The 22,029-nt window shown below is 34.1% G+C and overlaps 1 protein-coding gene across 1 annotated transcript; it reads left to right on the top strand.

Moving 5' to 3' along the window:
- Positions 1-6,603: 6,603 nt before the first annotated feature.
- On the top strand, positions 6,604-21,506 carry LOC114167593 (protein DEFECTIVE IN EXINE FORMATION 1). Its single transcript, XM_028052695.1, has 13 exons — positions 6,604-7,088; positions 7,863-7,973; positions 8,066-8,148; positions 9,090-9,207; positions 9,309-9,469; positions 9,675-10,351; positions 10,480-10,550; positions 15,186-15,442; positions 15,906-16,087; positions 19,992-20,275; positions 20,355-20,472; positions 20,546-20,728; positions 20,830-21,506. The coding sequence occupies exons 1-13, from the start codon at positions 6,937-6,939 to the stop codon at positions 21,142-21,144; spliced, it is 2,712 nt and encodes a 903-aa protein (XP_027908496.1). The 5' UTR covers positions 6,604-6,936; the 3' UTR covers positions 21,145-21,506.
- The last annotated feature ends 523 nt before the right edge of the window (positions 21,507-22,029 follow it).

Below are 22,029 nucleotides of genomic sequence, written 5' to 3' on the forward strand. Positions count from 1 at the left end.
TGGAAAAATACAATTCAAAATTCCATTACAACAAACACACGTGAACAGACCAGAACCTTCGCGCATCTACAGAATGAAGTTCATCAGACCACCACATTGCTCGTCAGACCTCCAACATTGTCAACCACGTTAAACCCATGTTGCCATCACAAGTGCATATATGTCATGAACATTTTGGTAACGATGCAACCTCAAGAATCCTTCACGCAGCAGAAACCCTAAGGGAGGAGAGAGAAGCTTCATTTGGGAGAAAGAAAGAGTGCCAAACTATTAATGTCTGTGATTTTATGTTTGACGCAGAGGAATTAGACATTAAAAATGACTAGTGACAAAATTGTAAATAAGTGATCAATGTTTTATGTCTGGCACCCTAGGGTCAAACGTAAATATCGCAATTTATGTCTGACTGCATAAGGTCACACGTAAATTTATGTTTGACGTCCTATGATCAAACGTAAATTTATGTTTGACGTCCTATGAACAAACGTAAATTTATGTTTGACCATAGGGCGTCAGACGTAAACGTTAAAATTTATATTTCAGGTCTTCTCCTCCAGTGGCAAAAGGGTTAACTTTTTTTTGTGTGTTTTCGTGGTGCACGTAGTGGACGACATTATGAAGCGATTTCAAAGGTTTGTTTCTCCTTTGATTCCATTTTTGTGTGCCTAAATTTACGTATTTCTCCATGTTTGTTTCCTGAAACGTTGAAATCCTTCAATTTTGTGCATAGGCGACGGAGGATGGTGTTTGCTCCAATTGTAGTGGTGACGCGATAGTAGGTCTCCTTACAAGATGAGCGACGACGAAGCTGTTTTCACCTAACTACAACAACAATGCGAACCATGGTAGTGTTTCTTCATACCAAAAGCTTGGTTTTTGCCTTTTTCTTCTGTGTTTTCTAACTAAATTTACGTATTTCTCCATGTTTGTTTCCTGAAACGTTGAAATCCTTCAATTTTGTGCATAGGCGACGGAGGATGGTGTTTGCTCCAACTGCAGTGGTGACGCGATAGTAGGTCTCCTTACAAGAGGAGCGACGACAAAATTGTTTTCACCTAACTACAACAACAATGCGAACCATGGTAGTGTTTCTCCATACCAAAAGCTTGGTTTTTGCCTTTTTCTTCTGTGTTTTCTAACTCAAAATTTAGTTTATATTAGATGTGTTTTGTTTTTTTAATTTTACGTTATAATGTGAAGAAAAAGAAGAACGTGAAAAAGAAGAATAAGGAGAGAAAGAAGAAGAAGAACGTGAAGAAGAAGAAGAAGGAGAAGGAGAAGGAGAGAAAGAAGAAGAACGATAAGAAGAAGGGGATAAAAAAAGAAGAAGAAGAAGAAGAAAAAAAGGATAATTGGGAGAAGGAGAAGAAGAAGAATGCAAAGGAGGAGAAGGCAAAGAGATTTGGTGCAGATATGGAAAAAAATTTTAAAAAAATTTATGTTTATTACTTTTGTAACATGCGTAAATTTACACCTATTATAAATGCAACAGACATGGATTTACACCTGTTGTAAAAAGCCTTTTTATGTTGGTGAATTTAGAAACTTTCATGTGATTGAATGAGTTTTTGCAAATAATTACGAATGTACTTTGATTAAAGCAGAAAACTTTAACAAAAATTAATCAAGAACGTACTTTGGTTAATTAGTTATTTGCTTAATCTTAGAGGTAAAAGAATAGACATGATTAGACATAGTAATATTTATTGAGAATGTACTTTAGTTAAATTTACTATGATTAATCTACAAAGTTCTTACTTTTAATTGAGAATGTACTTTGGTTAATTATGAGAACGCCAATAAATTAATTGAGAATTTACATTGATTAATTTGATATTCTACAATGATAATTAATTGAGCAATAGTCTTTAGATAACCGATGATGGATCTATTATGAAAAAGCAGTATAATCAATCTATTTTCTTTGTCATTGTTTTATTTATATTTCTTTATCTTTATTTCTTCTATTATTTTTCCCAATTTTAGTTGACTAACCCTTTTGTATAGTTTTTAAAAGGACTAGTTTGTTAGAATTCAATTTTGTGTTCGTCGGGAGACGACTTTGAGTTACTTTACCCTTTTTATTTTGTTGACTACTTGCTAAACAATATTAAAGTTGTTATAGATAAGTAATATTAATTTGATCGTGTCAACCACAATGTTATCAAACCACTTTAAGCATCTTTATAACCAAAACAAAAGCTGATTTGGTTTTTAAAGTATTGCATATGAGGCAAATGCGACATAAAAAGATTGTTATAAACTGAAGAATATGAATCCTATTACCTCCTTATGGTAACCTTGTTGCAACTTTTGTATTGGACAGAGCAAGCTTGCTTTTAAATGGAATTGAGAAATACATAGGGTAAACCAAGAGAACACATAACATTTGTAAGGATGCTGCCACTGATGCGTTAAGGGATTTGGGCCTTATTAATTACAACTTGTACTTTATAATTTTTTGACCTCTACTGTTTTACACATTAATACCATTAATATTCTTTTGTTTCCCAAGCACAATAGTGAGTGTAATTGTCTCTATTCTTTACAATAATATTTCTCAATTTTCAGAATTCTATTCTATGTACAAATAGAGCTTGAACCTAATATTGTACTTTTTCTCCAATATATAGCTTTGTCAGAAGTTCAATCCAATGGTTATGTGCCATAATATTTAAGTGTCATTGAGGTTAGCACCATTTTGAATTTTTTCTTCATGTTTAACATTCAAGCAATATTAAATATACAATTTAAATAAGACCTAATGTAAGTCAAGCTTCATCAACAGCATTCCAAAGATAGCAACTTTACAAATCAGATCAGCAAGCCGACCATTAGCTAACATCCTATATCCACATGATTGCTGAAGAAATGGGGAGTGAAATGCTAATTACGTACAACCCTTCAAGCAGTAAAAGGAAAGAAATAATCTCATAGATTCGTAATAAAGAAGTAGAGGTTACAAAATTGATTAAATGTTTCATAGTACTCCAAAGGATCATAGTCACAAGCAACATCCTTGAGAAGTAGTTCTAATCGTCTACGACTTCTCTCAAGCTAACAAGACATTGCAATTCTCTTAGAAAGTAAATGACAACTTAAAATTACTTAAATAAATGACAACTTAAAATTACTTCAAAAAATTTTAAAGCAATTTTTTTAGAAATTATCTACATATCCTCAGATTCTCTTCAATCATAAAAATAATGTAATATGTTATTTCATTCTTAAACCAACATTTGTTGGCAAACATTTTTAGTCTTTGCAGAAGATGTACAAATGTCAAGAATTCATCAAACACTTACAAGATATAAGGCCAATATTGTATAATTTATTTTTAAAGCACTTGCATTGATACAATCATTTTTCAAGTATCAATCGATAGAACAAAATTGAATTAATACCCTATTCTTAAAATTTTCCAAGACAATTTTATAGGAGCAATTCTAGGAAGTTGAGGCATCATTAGCTCTAAAAGCTTCTAAAAAGTTGACTTTCCTTTCTAGAGTTTTGTATACAATTTCTTTTGACTGAAAGAAGATGAAGTTGTAGTTGAAGAAGCATTGGAAATTGTTGAACGCTTCCTCCAAATACATAACTTGTTGAGCATCGGTGTGCACCACAATCACAATATCAGAGTTGCTCCCTGTTGGAGCATCCACGACGTCTCTAATTGTCATCATCGCCTCTTCCTTGGGCAACACCTTCCTGTCATGCGTGTGCCCACCCGTTTTCAACAAAAACACATATCACTGAAATTAGGGTTATGAGAAACTGAAACTTTAAAATAAAATTGAAGATGAAGAGAAAGTAAGTAGAAGAGAAATTGAACTTACAAAAAAAGAAAAAATACTTAGGAAAAGGGAGAAAATGACTTAGAAGAATGGCTTCCATGAGGAGAGAAAATGATGGTGGATGGTGGTGGATTCAATAAAACCATCCAAAAAAACCCAAAATGTAAAACCTTAAACCTATTACCTACTTGACCAAAAAAACCCAATTCGTGAAGGGTTTATGCTTCCTTCCACCATATTAGGATTTGTGTACTATTCTTTCTGGTTTGTGAAAGAGCCTTGTTCTGGTTTGTTTCATGAACCGTGATCATGACATGAACCTTGTTGTCCCTAGAGGATGGGATGCAAAGTCTCTTTTCTTGCATGAGTGTCGGGTTCGAGCTAAAAGGGGACACGATGATGCCGACGAAGCTTCTAACGATGACTGACACTGCTATTTGTGGCCTCAGCCGGATGAAGGACGTACAATGTTTGGGTTGAGATTGTGTTTCATCTTAGTGAAGGTCAAGTCTGGTTGGTGAAGGATGGTGTGTTTTGTCTCAACGTGATTTGTAGTGTGGGGAGGGATTATAACAGTTTTTTAGAGGTGAAATAAAGCCTAAATTTATGAGGTGAAATAAAAGATATGGTATCTACAAAATCTGCACATAGATAATATATTATTTTTAATTAAAAAAATTATATAATTCTTACATACGAAGCTCTTTTTCACAGGTAACTTTTTTAAAATAATTTTTAAAGCATGATTGGTATGTGGTCTTGAATGTTGAGAATTTTGGTATGAGGATGTGGAATGCTTGTATGAAACTTTTAAACTTTGGTGACCTTAGGCATAAATATAAATCTACATATGGTATGAGCAATGCAGTGTATAAGAATTGGAATGGGATGTGGATTTGGGGATATTTGATACTTGGTTGAATTCTTGATTCTCGAAATGTGACTTATTTGGTATATGGAATTGCATGAAATGTTTTGGAATGCCTTGGTTTGGTTGAATGTTGTTAAAACTATATGATTTTGGGTGTCTGCATTATGTAGATTCGTTGGGTGAGCAAACAAATTGTTGAGCGAATGAATTTTGGCAAAGAGGTTTTCTTGCTAGGCGAGCAATCCTCTCATTGGGCAAGTTGGGTTTTCTTGTTCGGAGTCATCTTTGGGATTCCCGCTTTGTTAACTGTCAGATTGGGCTGAAATTTTGACAACAAGTCCTAAGCATATGATTCTTCGTTTTGACCACTGGGATCTTTGATTTGAGGCCTGTATTTAGAAACGCTAGTCTCTTGTGATTTCTTTATTTTAGGTTTCTCTTTTATGAACAACATTTCTACTTGATGTCTTGATAGATTATTTTGCACTTATTTGTAGTTTTGGTTTGATATTGGAATAAAAGAATGTGTATTGTGAATGATAGAGTGTGTGTGATATGAATTGTAAAACATGACAATATGATGAGATGATGTGCAAGGAATTAAGTGAAATGTTTCAAGGAGATTATTTTAATATAAAGGGATGTGATATATTGCTTTGAATGTTATGTTTTGGTTGAATGGCCATATTCTTCCTAAAGAGGAAGGGCATGGTAAAATTGTTAGGGTTATGCATTGACTAAGGACACCTTTGAAGTCATTCCAATATTTTACTAGACTTACAAACTCATGTAAATGATATGGGGTCTAGGTGGTGAAGAGGTTCCTATTATTGGTTCTAAGGTCGAGGACCTTTTTTATTTTAAGCTACAGAGAATTCACCCTATCACGAGGAAGGGAAACCATGTACTATTACTAGTTTGTAACACTTGAGGCTTAATGATTTTAATTTCATTTGACGACAAGTGCACGACTTTTGGAGTTCGAGTCAAATGCATAAATCCGGATATCGAGTCTAGTATTATACTATGCTTAGGTGTTTGTGAATGGTATGATGACTAGACCATTAAATGCTATGATTTTAATTGGTTGAGATATTGTGTTATAAATTTTCTATGTGTGTTTACGTTAGTAATAATTTACCCTCCTTTGTTTGTGATTGTATGTTTTTCTCTTCTTTTGTGATGATCATAATTATGGTGTGAGTAGAGAATGTTTCGAGAGCTAGTAGAGTGGATCACTTTGGAGTAGTGTTTGTTTCCTTAGTTTGATGGATGTATATAATATAGAAATTTTAGTATATCTCATAGTTTGATGACTTTTTATGTAATAGTGGAGATGTTCTATGATTTTATAAGTATTTGGAGGAACTTAATTGAAAGAAAGACCATGACTGTTACTATGATTTTATAGTTATGTATGTTTGAATTTCATCTCTACGATGAGGTCTATTCTTTACTCAATCATACAATGAAATAGCAATAATGTTTATTTTTTTGAAGTGTACAAAATACATAAACCCAACCCAATATTATTTAGTAGGTTGGATAATGAATTTGTATGAATTCTAATGTGGAATATACCGATATAAAAAAGAAGAAGGAAGAAACAAACAAATGTAGAAAAAAAAAACTAATAAGTTGTGAAAAATAATACTATTGCTATATTAAAAAGCAGAATATATATTCACATGCTATGCATAATTAATCATTTAGAATGTTTGATTCTATGTAATCGGATATTCTTGTTAAAACATTATTTCAACACAATAAATAATAAACAATAAAACATTATTTAGAAAAATCACATAGAATAGAAAAGTAAAATAAATATATATTATAAAAAATATAAAAAAATAATAAAAAAATTACGACGGAGATGGGTTATCGCTTTTTTGTTGTAGCTTCTGAGAAACAATATGCATATGATTTAGGATGATTACATTGAGAGCGCAGAGAAGTAACACCATTTTTTCCTTTTTAATATTACATACAAAGCAATTGTTTTAACCGTGTCCCAAATTAAATCCGATTGAATTGATGCACCCACCTTTTCCTTCGTATAAACTGCACTGTAATAATTCAAAACCCCTTCTCTGCATCACCGTCAACTCTTTCTCTCTTGCAGATCGGTTAGACCCGAAACCCTGCTATTGCCACTGCGCTAGCTAGGGTTTCATTTCACCTTCTCCGAACAATCTCGCTCCCGCATGCTCAACTGAAACCAATCGCATCATTCAGCAATTCGGTGGAGCCAATTTCCCAGCAGATGATATGAAACCGTGCTCGCGGACCAAGCCTCTTCTTCTTCTCTTTCTGCTGCTTCTCCACCACCACGCCGCCGTCGTTCTCTCCGATGCACCCAAAAGCAAAAACAGCTTCCGCGAGCGCGAAGCCTCTGAGGACTCACTCGGATACCCTGAAATGTAACACTCCCGTGCATTAACTTAATGGCTTTCGATTTTAAGGCTAGTTTGGTAATCTGTTTAATTTCGGAACTAGTCGCTTTTTTTATTTTTTTTTGCCGAGCTAGAAAGAATGACGTTGTGTATAATACGGTGAACCAGTCACACATATTGATTAGGAGGAAGCTTTTATATAATCGTATATAGAATTGGCCCTGATAATCTGCGTTGTAAAGGTTTGCGCCGAGGTCGCTCTAGGTTGTCGAGTTGGAGCTTCAACTCTAATTCTGATTAGAGAATTGTACTATGAGGGTGTGTTTTATTTCCATTCTATGAAACTGCTTTTAGTTTTCAATGTGTAACTTAACCAGGTTGCTTCTAATTCTGATTACAGTAGTACTAAGTGTGTGATTGATTTCATTTTCAAAAACTGTTTTTAGTTTTCAATGTGTAACTAAGCAAGGTTGCTTTGTGGTCTGATGAAGAGTTGTGCGTGCGTCGCACACCAGAGTGTGGATGGAGGGAGAAGTTGAACAAAATGAAAACTATAAGAAGAATATGAGAAAATGTCCTATCTATTTTTTTTTTTAATTTTTTTTAGGAACAATTTTTATAATTTAATAGATTTTGATGATAAATTGATTGGGTAGTGCGGAATTGTTTTAGAAAATGGTATTCAACACCATAAACTTAGAAGGGAATCTAACATGTTCTAAGAATTTGTAGCATTGTATGTAGTTGTTATACTTCTAATTACTCTCTTCTTGATTTCCCTTTTCTTATGGCCTTTGTTAGAGATGAGGATGCTCTTGTGAATTCAAAGTGCCCTAAGAATTTAGAGCTCAGATGGCAAACGGAAGTTAGTTCAAGTATCTATGCAAATCCCTTGATTGCAGATATTAATAGGTAAGTTGTTTATGTGCTCTACTTGTTGAGTGATTGTGTTTTTTTTATTGTCTATTTTCATTTTGTCAAATGTCTGCACTATTGTTTTGCAGTGATGGGAAGCTTGAGGTCGTGGTTCCCTCTTTTGTTCACTACCTCGAGGTTCTAGAAGGTGCTGATGGGGACAAAATGCCAGGTAAAAGGATTTTGGGTTTTTACTATTTTTTTTGTGATAGGCTTGGGTCAATGATGTTGTTGAGGTTGCAACATTTATAGAGCATAAAATACATGTTGTTTCCCCTGATGATATTTATATTATTATGGTTTAGTTGTAGATAAATTAAGGTTGGTTGTATTTTATAATATGGAGGTACGTAAGGTTGTGATTAAAAGGGCTTTGGCCTCAGACAGAAAAGTTTTGCAGTTAATGTGGTGGTTATTTTATAATATGGAGGTACGTAAGCTAGTAACTGCATTTGGCCTGTGCCTATTTTGTACGACTTCTGGAAGTTAATGTGGTGGTTCTAGCTTATACAACACTTTACCAGAGCAATATTGCTTTAAACTTTGACATGGGTAAGACAACCTACCCTTAGTAATGCTGAATGATTAATATTCTTAGAAAGTGATTGTAGGCCTAACTCAACCTTTCAAAATTAACTTGTAAGGTGAGATTTGTACCCACTTATATATTATAATTTTTTACCCATATCTCTAGTTGATGTAGAAACTCCAACAAATATCGTGAAATATCGGTAAACTTATTTTTGGGCTTGAGATATGTTTAATTTGACAATGAAGTACTACATAGGCATAGTTGTTTTTGGTGCTGAAAACAGTTTTGACCTTGTATGGCCTATATGAACATGGCCTATAATTATTTATACTATCACTTGTAACCTGTTAATAGGGCCCATACTTCTCCATGGCTCCTACTCAAGGAACTATGGAAAATTATATTACTATATAAGGTTGTGGTGGGGAGAGAATACTGAATGGGATCAATGGTAATGTTGTTATTCAGACTTGCGTAAACTGACTGACTGCGAATGCTTAGAATCAAGGCTTGTGATTGTGATAGATTAATTTAGGTTTGATTTTGAGTTTTCTAAACATAATATTCTGAATGGTACATAGGCTGGCCTGCTTTTCACCAATCAACTGTGCATTCTAGTCCTCTTTTATATGACATTGACAAAGATGGGGTGAGAGAAATAGCTTTGGCAACCTACAATGGTGAAGTGCTGTTTTTCAGGTGACATTTTCCTATTTCATATTTTCAATTTTTTCTTCCAATAACAATTACCCCTCACTTGTGGTGCTTTTATCATGGTTGTAATGAGTTACCATTTTTAGGGTTTCGGGCTATCTAATGTCAGATAAACTAGAGATCCCACGTAGGAAGGTGCTAAAAGATTGGTTTGTGGGCTTGAATCCTGACCCAGTGGATCGTTCTCACCCTAATATTCATGATGACCAACTTGTCCAAGAGGCTACTATCAAGAATTCTATGTCTCGTACGTCTCTGCTGTGGTTACTTCTCAGATCACTTTTTTGCAAGTGTAACGTTTAGAGATTCTCATGTTTTATCTTCAACCTAATAAAATAGCTTTCATAGGGTTCAGCAACTGCATACAATTTTGTGTCCATGTGTTGCAAAATGTACATTTATTTAATTAAATTTAATTAATTTTATCTTTTGTGTAATAATTCTCCTTGTAGAAATGAATGGAAGTAGGCATGAAGCTAAATCTTCAGTGGCTACATCTACTGAGAACCCCCTTGACACAAAAAACCAGTCTAATCCTGAGCCAGAAAAGAAAGTAAATGGAAGTGAAGTAGGTGAGAGCATTAAGGTGTCTAATCTTGAGCCAGTAAAGAAAATGAATGGAAGTGAAGTAGATGAGAGTCTTAAGGTGCCTAATCATGAGCCAGAAAAGAAAATAAATGGAAGTCAAGTAGAGGAGAGTATTAAGGTGCCTAATCTTGAGCCAGAAAACAAAATAAATGAAAGTCAAGTACATGAAAGTATTAAGGTGCCAACAAATGTTGATAATTCCTCTGTAAATGCTGGGTCTCTGGAAACTGTTCACACAGATAATAAGACCAGCACTGGGAGACGTTTGCTGGAAGATAACAATTCCAAAGAAGCAAAGCAAGGTGTTTCTGAAACAGGGGGTATTCATGCTTCAACTGTGGAAAATGATGAAGGCTTGGAAGCTGATGCTGATTCATCTTTTGAGTTATTCCGTAATAGTGAAGAGCTGGCTGATGAGTATAGCTATGATTATGATGATTATGTTGATGAAACGATGTGGGGTGATGAAGAATGGACTGAAGTTAAGCATGATAAATTAGAGGATCATGTAAATGTTGACTCTCACATTTTGTGCACTCCTGTGAGTTCCTGTTTTACCTTTCTGTTATTGTATTATAAAATCTACAAAATATTTATTCTGCTTAGTTCTAAGAGAGAAAAGTATAAAAACAATGGCTTTTGCATTTTGTCATCTTCTTGCCTTTTCAGGTCATTGCAGATATTGACAATGATGGTGTTTCAGAAATGATTGTTGCTGTTTCTTATTTCTTTGATCACGAGTGAGTCCATCTGTAGCTTACACAACTTTTAAATTTCACCAATACTTTTATTTGGTTTTCATGCAAGGATAATGATGTCATTGGAATATCATGGTAAAGTACGATGCTACTGTACAGCTTTTTTGTTTCCATTAAATACATGCATCCTAGTTAACAATTTTTTCTCTCGTTATGATTATCAGTCCTTTGTCCCTTTATTTTTACAGCTATGATACCCAAATGAATATCATTGTAAAATAAATAATGGATGAAAAAAGATTCCTGCACACTTCAGTCTTGAGACTGTTAGATATATTAGATTATTATATATCTTAGATATATATCTTATCCTTATCTTTTATCTTCAGTTACTTTGTTATTATTTCTTATATGTATTTTGGACTTAGCCCATATTTTTCTATTATAAATACAGTACCCTATGTGTATTTTCTAAACAAGGGAGATTAATCTCATACATAGTTTTCACTGTATTGAACACAGACAATTGAATTTAATATACATGACTTCAACTCAGTGTTATCAATATGGATAATTGAAAATATCGGAGACCTAAAATTCCTTTTTAAACAATATATTGGAAGCCATAATGAGTTATGGCATGGACAAAAATAAAATTATATATACATATATATATATATATATAATATAGAAATGCAAAATATAGATATTGATAACTTGAAAAAGTCAAGAAATGTAATTGTAACTCAAAAATAATGAAAGACAATAAATAGCTAATAAGGAATCATATTTAAAAAATTCAAATAACAAAAAAGAAAATTAAAAGCCACAATTTTCAAGTTCAAAATTTAAATATAATGAAACATAATGTAGGAGCTGCCGGTTCAATGTGGGTAGGATGGACATGCAGCGGCGTCAGCGTTAACAGTAGCAGCAGCAACCTCATCGGCAGTGGCAGCGGCAGTGACAGCTGTTGCAGCAGTTGCTGTAGCATTGGGTCTGCACAATAGTGAAGGAGAGGTTGTGGGTTCAGTGTGGGTAGGGTATCCTATGTCAATATTCTGTTGTAATGTTAGGTTGGGGTTGAGTTGTTTGTCCCAACACGGTTTTCACTTCGTAGGTCGAGTCCATAGCTTCTTCTCTTTTAGTTTTCCACTGCCGTCTTTGCTATTTTGTTGTTTTGCATGGCTGCCAGCGCTACTCCTTCGTTTCCCTTAAGTGCTGTCTTGCCACTCTGCAACTTTTGCCATGTCTGTTTCACGATGCTATTCCATGACACCCAAAGTGGCCGCAATGGCTACCATGAAAAACCCGCATCGCCACCACCATGTTGTTATTGCAAGGCATAACTCCACCACCGATTTCTGCCATGGTGCTGCTGTAGTAGATTTTTTATAACAGTGCTTCAACTTAATCTGTATGGACAAGCAATAGAGGGAAAGGAAGCCGATTTTGTGAAGGGTGTGCTGGGCTTTTGGCATCACCTTGTCGCTTTATACATTATCAGATAGCAAAGACTGAAGAGTGTATTATTATATTATTTTGTTCTGGGTAGAACGATGTTATTTAGGTCTTTCTGATTTTGCTTATCAGGATTTAACTCCAAGATAGATGTCAGCATAGTGCTGCAAGCAATTGCGTAAAGGAATGATGTTATAAATTAAGATGATGCAATTGTGATAAAGATGATTTTGTTTCAAATCTTTTGTTAACTTATTACTTAAGATATTGTTAAAATGTAGATAGCGAGACATTGAGCTAAAACCATGTGTTTCGGAAGTGTACAAAATGCATTTTATATTGAGAAAACAAAATCAATATAATAAATAAAGGAGATGTTGTACCCTTTAAAATAAATATCCTCTAAGAATACAAATATCATACAAGAATAAACAAAAAATTCTTAATAATGCATAGATAATCTACATATGCCTCATTCTAAAAGATTGTAAAAGATATTCTTGATTATAAAGGATCGGACAACTTATTTTTAGAGTTGTAACACTCTTGCTCAAGCTGGAGCATATAAGTCATGTGTCCAACTTGGGAAAGTTTTAGACATGATCTCCACTATTTCATTATCCCCTGAAGATGATTCTTGTACTGGAATGGCAATAAGTTGTGGGCAGTGGTGAGATAATTGAAGTAAGTGGTGATGGAGAAGCATCCCTAGGTACCACAAGATCATGTGGTAATGAAGGAAGATTGACAAAGGGGGGAAACTGGTTACTTATATCTTGATTAGAAGAACCAAGTGTATAATATGGGACAAATTTAGAAAATATTTAGAAAGAGACATCAGTAGAAACAAAATACTGGTTAAGTTAGGGAGAAGAACATCCCTAGCATTTTCGAGAACAATGATATTCTAGAAAGACACATTTGAATGACTGAGGAGAGGTTTCTCTTCACTAGGTGAGTGGGTATGTACAAAACACGTGGACTGAGGCTGAAAATTAGGAAAAAAGAACACAGTGAGGTACTTGATCATAAAATCTTATTAATGAGATTAGATGTAGTCAAGAAAGCATTGCCTAAAGCGGTGTGGAACATGACTCCGAAGTAGAGGGATCTGACTAGTTTCATTAAGATGTGTGTTTTTCATTTAACTGACCCATCTTCTTGAGGAGTTTGAGAACACAGTTTGATAAAGAATACCATTGGATGCCATGGATAATAACACTGGATGTCATTGCAAAAAGCATGTTTTCATGTTCCAAATTGTGTTTTGATTTCATTATAAAGTGTGTGAAAGATAGAAAACAATTTGAGTTGATTTTTCATCAACCAAATCCAAGTACAAGTAGAATAGTAATCAACGAAGGTGACAATATACTTAAAATCATAAGCAGTAGAACCCCAAATATCGGAGTGAACTAAAGAAGGAGATGAAGTTCATTTGTAAATATTATCAGAGAAAGATTGATGAATGTGTTTACCCAACTAACAACTTACAATTCAACATAGAGCTTTTTAAACTTGGTTCCAGTTTCTACAATTTTGTCAACTCAGGATATCCTAGTTGTGCTTGAATCATATCATTGGAGAAACTACACATTTACACCAAGTTGTTGATGGAGAGAGAGAGTAATTGCAGTGACTCACATTTGATGCCAATGTCCAATTTGATATTTGATCCTAGAAGGTAGCATTATTTTTAGTGATGGTGAAGATAATGTCATGATATTTAGGCACATAAAGATCGAAGACAATGGTAAGAAATGAAGGGTGTTGGGTAGTACCAATGCCACAGGCTTTTGTTTGTAAACTATTGGTAGCAATGATGGAAGGCAAATTGTTAATAGTAAGGGGCGAGAAAAGAGAATGATTATCAAATATATTATCAGTTGTGCTAGAGTCAATGATCCAAGGACCAAGGAAAGGAGATTGAGAGAGATAAGTAGAGAGTTACTGGTGTGTGCTACCAAAGTAGTGTTACTAGTAGATTGATGAGTTTCACACATTTGAGGAAGTCCTCATATGTTGTTGGAGTTGCGAGGCTTGCCAACTGTTCTTTTAGACATTTTTTTCCTATGGAAATATGGGGAAAATAATAATAAAATATTTGCAAGAGACACAAACTCAGATTGAACAACCAAACAAAATGCGACGTAGCTGTAACTATTTGGACTGTGTCAGGATGGAAGAGGCCAACATGGCGATGGGTAGCTAGAAGTCGGGCACAACTGCACGTGCCAACAATGGTGGTGAGTCTGCAAATGGAAAAGACACACATGAGGGTGTGTTTGGCACTGTTCTATTCTGTGTTCGGATGGTTGTGTAAGTTGGCTTTAAGGAAGTCTTGTCCCTTTGGTCATGTGAGCAAATGGAAGGAGATAGTTGGACATGCTGCCGGAATAGAGAGCAAACCTGGGAAAGGTTCTCAAAAAGGTCTTTCCACTTGAGAGACTGGGTCCATCATGCCAACACGGTTTTCAGAAGTTTCTGGATACCATGATAAACTATAGAAAATAGAGAGACATTGAACTGAAATCATGTGTTTGAGATGACACAAATGCTTTGTCTTTGTTGAGAAAATGGAATCAATACAATATTAGAGGAGAAATGATATTCTCTAATGATAAGGATATGATATGGGAATAAACATAATAAATAAAACTTTCTAATGATACATATATAGTATAGATACTTCTGATTCTAAAATATTGTAAAAGATATTCGTGATTATAAAAGATTTCTGCCGTATGTATCTTATATCTAATTGTAACATACATGAATAGTAGCCACATGCATTGCTTTGGAGATGTAATGTGTTACCAAATAGTGTTGTCAATCCTATTTTTGAAAAAAATAGAACACGAGAGGAAATTCTTTTCTTCTACTTATTTTATTGTAGGTATAGAAAAATTGTGAGATTAAGTAAGTTATTGAGAGATCAAGCCATCATACTATTTTTAAGTTAAAATAGTTTATTCATCTTTGCTTATTTTATTTGGTCGTAAGACTGGCATACTTGTTTTTTTTAACAAACGAGTTTTTGGAGCACTGCTCAGTTTTACTATTTTATTACATCCAATACAATATGGTGTAACATTGATTTGAAAAGTAGATTACTGTTTTTTTTTTATTAACTTGTATTGGTATAGTCTGCATCTACATATGATCATTTGTTGATTTACTGGTTTTTCAGTAATTATCCACCTTTTAAGCTGTCAGGTATTATGACAACCAGGAGCATCGGAAAGAACTGGGTGATATTGACATTGGGAAATATGTTGCTGGTGGTATTGTGGTTTATAATCTGGATACGAAGCAAATTAAATGGACTGCAGATCTTGACCTGAGTACAGATACTTCAAATTTCCGAGCCTACATATATTCTTCCCCAACTGTTGTAGATTTGGATGGTGATGGGAATCTTGATATTCTCGTTGGAACCTCGTATGGCCTGTTTTATGTATTGGATCATCATGGTAATGTCTAGAGATTGCTATTGCAGTATTCTCTTTAGTTAATTTTAAATGGTTTGTTCAGGCTTCGACATTGTCTTCTTGGATTTCTCTGTTTGGTAGTCATGTCTTAGTTCTTCTTCCCTTAAAAGATGTTTACCACTTTTACAGACCTATTTTTCTGCTATGTTTTAGTCCTCCATTGAAAGATGTCTATCAATTTTACAAACCTTTTTTTTTTCTTTCTGGTGTTTTATGTTGTTTCCATACTGAATGGTGTGTAGCAATACAAGGTTGGACTTGGACATGTTTTCTGTCATGATTCATCAGATTGGTGGACTAAATGTATTTAATTTTCTGCTTTAATTTTCATGGATTGCAAATTGTTCTTTTAGGAGCGTTGTTACCTTTTGGTCAATACTCAATTCTGTTACAAGTACGTTTACATTGGTAAATTAAGTTTTTAGTTGTTGTTTCTCTCAAACAGGCAAGGTTAGAGAAAAGTTTCCTCTTGAGATGGCCGAGATTCAAGGATCTGTTGTTGCAGCTGATGTCAATGATGATGGGAAAATTGAACTAGTTAGTGCTGATGCACATGGAAATGTTGCTGTATGGACTCCAAAAGGAGATTTAGTCTGGGAAAAACATCTGAAGAGTCTTATTCCGCAGGTAACTTGCTATCTCAATCTTCCATAGCTTTTTAATGAATATTGCATGATTTTGTGCCATGTATGTTGTCAGTATTTATTCTTGTTTACATAGCAATTAATATCTAGGATATAGGATTTTCTAAATGGTTTAGATTGATGAGACAATTACAGAATGAGCATAGACTGTTATTGTACAGGTCAAAATGATGCATATTGACTTTTAAAGATGAAAGGAAGAAAAAACAAAAGGGGAAGTCGATGTATTACTCCAGTTAAATGTTTGGCTTGCTTTCTTTCTAGCATACTATAAATTGTTATAAACTTGATAGTTATAGTCTCCATGTAGCAAGGGGTGGTTGGTTGGGATGGAAGACTAGAAGGCTTGAATTTTTGTTTCTAAAAACTTGTTTTATACTTGTTTTCTTTAGTTGTAGGAGTCACTTCATCATTTGTTAATCTCTGCTCTGCTTGTATCATTATTAATTTTGAACAATGTTGAAGAATGATGAAGGACTAAGGGTTTCGGGTTTGAGTAAGAGTAAGGTCCTGCTAGGACAGACTTCTCCGTAAAGACATCTAAGAGAAACATAAAAAGTAGAAATGAAATGAGTTTTTGCATAAGTTAAAATTAGCTTATGCACAAGATAAGAAATAAATATTTAGAGAAGTCATATGAGAGAATTTCTATAAATTAGTTTATATATAAGCTAATTTTGAGTTTTAGGAGAAACTTTATCTTTTTCCTTATTTCTCTCTCCTAATAGTCTTTATGAAGAAGGATGTTCGAACATGTTATAAATCTGAGAATTCTCTTAGAGAGTGAATGAATTTGTTTGAGGCCAAAATCATTTTGGCATGTTGCAGAATTAACTCTTCTATTACTGCATTCTCAATATCTTCATCTTCTATCCTCTCTTAATCTTCCAATACGACCACAAGAATGCTTAAACTCAAATGGAGCCCCTTTTTGAACAGTCCTGTCAATGAATGAAGACTTATAGTTTTCAACTTCAAGGAAAGATTAAATCTTGAATTGTTTTCCTTGAGTAGATGACTTTATTAGAGGCCACAATCATTCTAACACTTTGCTGCGTGGAGTCTTCTATTGCTGCACACTCGATCTCCTCATCCTATGCCCTCAGCATGTTCCAACATTTACATGATAATGTTGAGTCAAAAAGAACTCTTGGCCATTTTAATCTACATTTTCAAGACTAGAAGGGAATGTGTTTGGTATGCCCAAAAGCTGCACATCACCTAGGAGTTGAGGCCACTGATTATTTAAATAATGGTTCCTATCTTATATCATTGTGGTGCCTTTTAAGGACAAAACTATGAGAGTCTCCAAGCTCCAAAGTGAGCAATATCTTGAATGTAGTGATTGACTCTGGTGGTGATGCTATCTTAGCAAACTTAAGGTTTAAACATTGGCACTATTTGTGGGGGACAAAAAAGTGGTTAAAAACCATACACTCCTTCCCCTTTAGCCCTTAATTAGGGGACTTATGTCCTATACACTTGAAAGTCTTATATGGCTTAAGAGTTAAGGCCAAGGACTATTTATATATACCTTGCTTTTTTAACCTAATAAGATGCCTTTTAAGAACCAAATCATGACGGATGCAGTGTGAATATTAATCTTTTAGCTATAGCTACTCGTTTACTTTTAGCCATTCTTGTGGACATGCTGGAAGATGAAGAAAGAGTAGAAGACGAAGTCAATAAAACAATATATGAGTCTAAAAAGTTGTGTAAGATTGATTCCGGCGTCCAATGAAGCTGTTCACTCTATGAAAACATTCACAGGCTTACACTTCCTTAAACTAGAAAACCATGGTTCTATGTTATTCGTCAAGAAGGTTGTTAAAAAATATGGTATCAAAGTGGTAGTTAGAATTTATTTATATTCCTAAGAATTAATGTATTGGATTGCATGGAATAGCAAGATTCATGTATAATGGCTATTAATGTTACAGAGAATTACATCTCTTATGATTGCTCTTTGATTTAAATCACTATAAAAATAAATTATATTAAGTAAGTGGTACTAATGAGTGCTTCTAGCTCTTTGGTAGTTTCATCATATATTCTTCTATTCTACATCATACACGATTTTAAAGGGATTTTGGACTTCCAAAGGTTTTATCATGCAACATTGCGATTGTCCCTCTTGAATTAACAAGAGTAGGTGGAAAAACACAAGAATTCATGAAAAGGTAGATGAAAAGGTCTGGAATGACACTTTTTTAGTCTTGGTCTTCACAATATTGCTTAAGAGCTATCCTTTTTACTAATTGAATTTTGTACCTTAACTTTTGTTGGGAAGTCCCATGCTGCCCTCCTCAAGTCTTTGGAGTGCTTGGGCAACATCACTTAATGCCAATTGGTTTTAAATTGAAATTTAACTTGCAATTAGAGCCTATAGCTCATCTTGGTAATTGCCTAGTTTGACAAGCGCATGTGGAGGAGAAGTGTTAGGAAGTCCTACATTGCTTACCTTAAGTGTTGGAGTGCTAGGGCAACTTCATTATTGTCTGTTGGTTTTAAGTTCAAATCTGACATAGTATTAGAGCTCATGGTTTGCTTTGGGGATTACTCAAATGATTATGATATAGAATGGTCCTTGTATTAGAAGTCCTTTTGGCAAGAGTTTTAGACAAATGTATCCCATTATGGTAAACAATACAACTAAGGACTTAAATTGGGAAGGGAATTGTATGTAGAGGGGAATTGTTGGGAAGTCCTGCATTGCATGCCTAAGTCCTAGAGTGCTTGGGCAACTTCATTTAATGTTGATTGGTTTTAAGCTGAAATCTAACATGGTATTAAAGCTGATGGTTTGTTTTGGCAATGATTCAATTGAGTATGATATAGAGTGATCCTTGTATCAAAAGTCTTTTTAGCAGGAGTTTTAGACAAATATTTTTATTATGGTAAATGACTACATAAGTAAGGGCATCATTGAAGTATTCGTGGTTAAGAAATACTTATGCTATTTCTCAACATGTCTGTACTGATAGTCACTCTAACAAACATTGAAGCTTTATTGTTGACATAAAATTCTTGGCTGGGTCTAAAGAAGCTATTAGAACTGAACATTTGACTCAAGCCATGAAAGAGATTATGCATCAGAAAAAAAAAAAAAACCACAACATGGGGATTGTTGACAAACCAAGAGACAAAAAGGTCGTAGGTTGTAGATGGATATTTACAGTGAAATATAAGGTAGATGAGTCAGTAGACAAGTATAAAGTTAGATTGGTTGGAAACGGGTACAATCAAACTTATGGAATTGACTATGAGGATATAGTTCAAGTTGTTCTTGTTATATGAGCTAATTTTTTATGAGAATTACACTAATTGATGTGAATAGTGCCTTTCTTCATGGAGCTATAAAAGAAAAGTGTATATTGAGATTCCTCTCAGATTTGAAATTCACATTGGATCGAATAAGGTTTGCCTCAGAGGGCATTATATGATCTTATTATGAATCGAGATTTACAAATGCAATCATGGTTATCGAATCGAGATTTTTAGTTTATTTAGAAATGTGAATTGAATCTTATTATGAATTGAAAGATACATAATAAAGAAACTTTTGTAACCTAAGATATAATATAAAAAAATCCTTAAAACAACCACACATTTTTATAGAAAAAGAAAAACAATAAGAATATAATAAATTTATATACTAATTTAAATTGATTATTTTTTTTAGATTACTCATGTGAATGTCACTTCATGTGGGGCAATTGCACTTTAAACTTAATTTAGATGTGTTGATTGAATTTATTAATTCTTTCTGGGATTGCTTAATTTGATAAGATGCTTCACACACTTTCCACTCTTTCACCTTTGCATTAGAGACCATTTAGGTGGTTTCTGTGTCTAAAATTCGATTGACAGTGTCTCATTTTCCATAGGGTCCAACTGTTGGTGATATTGATGGGGATGGCCATACTGAGCTTGTTGTGCCAACACTATCTGGGAAGATTCATGTTCTGGATGGAAGAGACGGGTCATCTATAGGGCGGTATCCATATCCAACTCATGGAAGAATAATGAATCAAATTCTTCTAGTTGATTTAAATAAACCCAAAGAGAAAAAGAAGGGGTTAACTATTGTTACCACATCATTTGATGGATATTTGTACCTCATTGATGGGCCTACTGGATGTGCTGATGTTGTTGACATTGGTGAAACTTCGTAAGAGATTCTTTATAACCCCTGTCTTGGATATGCTTTCTGTCACACTTTCTCAATATTGAGTCTTTTTTTGCTACAGGTATAGCATGGTCTTGGCAGACAATGTTGATGGTGGAGATGATCTTGATCTAATTGTCACAACTATGAATGGCAATGTCTTCTGCTTCTCAACTCCATCTCCTCATCATCCTCTAAAGGCAGGATTTGTTTGAAATTTGATCACTGAAACGATTTCAGTTTTGGTACTAATGTCTTTGTACGTTATTTCAGGCATGGAGATTGCCTAGTCAAGGAAGAAACAACGTTGCAAATCTGTACAATCGTGAAGGTATATATGTTACCCATCCTTATAGGGCATTCCGTGATGAGGAAGGCAAAAGCTTTTGGGTGGAAATTGAGATTGTTGATAATTACAGATACCCATCTGGGCATCAAGGACCATACAAAGTCACTGTAAGTTCCCAAACAAATTAATTTATTTCTTGAGTTACTGATTCACTGGGAGGCACCGAATTTATGTGTCATTGTTCTTTCATGTTGTGTAAATTCACTAGACATCCTTGCTAGTACCTGGGAATTACCAAGGAGAGAGAACAGTAAAGTTGAACAATACCTATGATCTACCTGGGAAATATCAGATTAAGCTGCCAACAGTGTCGGTAAGGACCACGGGAACAGTTTTGGTTGAGATGGTTGACAGAAATGGACTGTATTTCTCTGATGATTTCTCCCTTACATTCCATATGCACTACTATAAACTGTTGAAGTGGCTTCTTGTACTTCCAATGCTTGGGATGTTTGGTGTGCTTGTAATCTTTCGCCCACAGGACTCAATGCCATTACCATCATTTTCGAGGAACATTGATTAATGATGATTACTTTATTTCATATCATAGGCATCATTCAATTCAGAAAATGTGAATATTTTATGTCAAATTGAGTAGAAACTGTTATGGTGTATGCCTTGGGTGCTGCCCTGAACTTTGATCAGAGTTGAAGCGGGTCCTTTTCGAGCTGAAGAGTTCAGCGAAGTTGAGGTTACTTTAGAGATAGTTGAAGATTGCGAGAGTGAATTATATTTTAATGTCGGGATTTTGCCCTTGATGTTGTAGTGTAGTGTAATCTGATACCTAAATGTTTAACGGAGCTACATACATTTTTTTCCATCTTTGAAACAAAATAGATATTTATAAGTAATACACAGTTTTCTCTCAGTGACTTTTCCTTTTTATTTTTATTATTATTTTTTTTTTATGTTGTGTGTGCCAATTCGTTATATCGGCTCAGTTGAGGTGGAAATGATCAAATATAATGTTACACTCCAATTCAAATATAATGATATCAGTAACTGTCATATGATACCTTTTTCGTCTAATAGTAAATATTTCATTTATACTGGTATTAAAATTGAATGAAACAGAAAAAACTACATATCACGCAATTTTGATAACTAATTTCGAAAAATAATCTATATTTCTTAATTATTTTTGCTGACATTTAGTTAATTTATTCAAGGGTAAAATATGTTTTTAGTTTTTGAATTTTAATGTGAAACTAGAATTAGATATGTCCAAAATTATTATACATTTTGGTCTCAAATTTTAAAATTGAATAGATATAGTTTTTTTTTTTAATTTAATTATGTTAAAAAGTGTCAAATGTTTTTCATGTTAGTATTTGAGTTATTTGTATTGTTTGACATGCTCTGACTTTAATGTTAATAAAAAAGTAAGTTTGACAAGTCAAAAAAATTT

This window comes from Vigna unguiculata, chromosome 10 (assembly GCF_004118075.2).
Source record: "Vigna unguiculata cultivar IT97K-499-35 chromosome 10, ASM411807v1, whole genome shotgun sequence".
NCBI classification, from domain to species: Eukaryota; Viridiplantae; Streptophyta; class Magnoliopsida; order Fabales; family Fabaceae; genus Vigna; species Vigna unguiculata.

Excerpts from the sequence above, each read along its gene's own strand:
- LOC114167593 (XM_028052695.1), top strand. The coding sequence starts at position 6,937 with ATGAAACCGTGCTCGCGGACCAAGCCTCTTCTTCTTCTCTTTCTGCTG. Across the intron at positions 9,208-9,308 it reads GGTGAAGTGCTGTTTTTCAG|GGTTTCGGGCTATCTAATGT; the intron begins GTGACATTTTCC and ends TACCATTTTTAG. Across the intron at positions 10,551-15,185 it reads TCTTATTTCTTTGATCACGA|GTATTATGACAACCAGGAGC; the intron begins GTGAGTCCATCT and ends TTAAGCTGTCAG.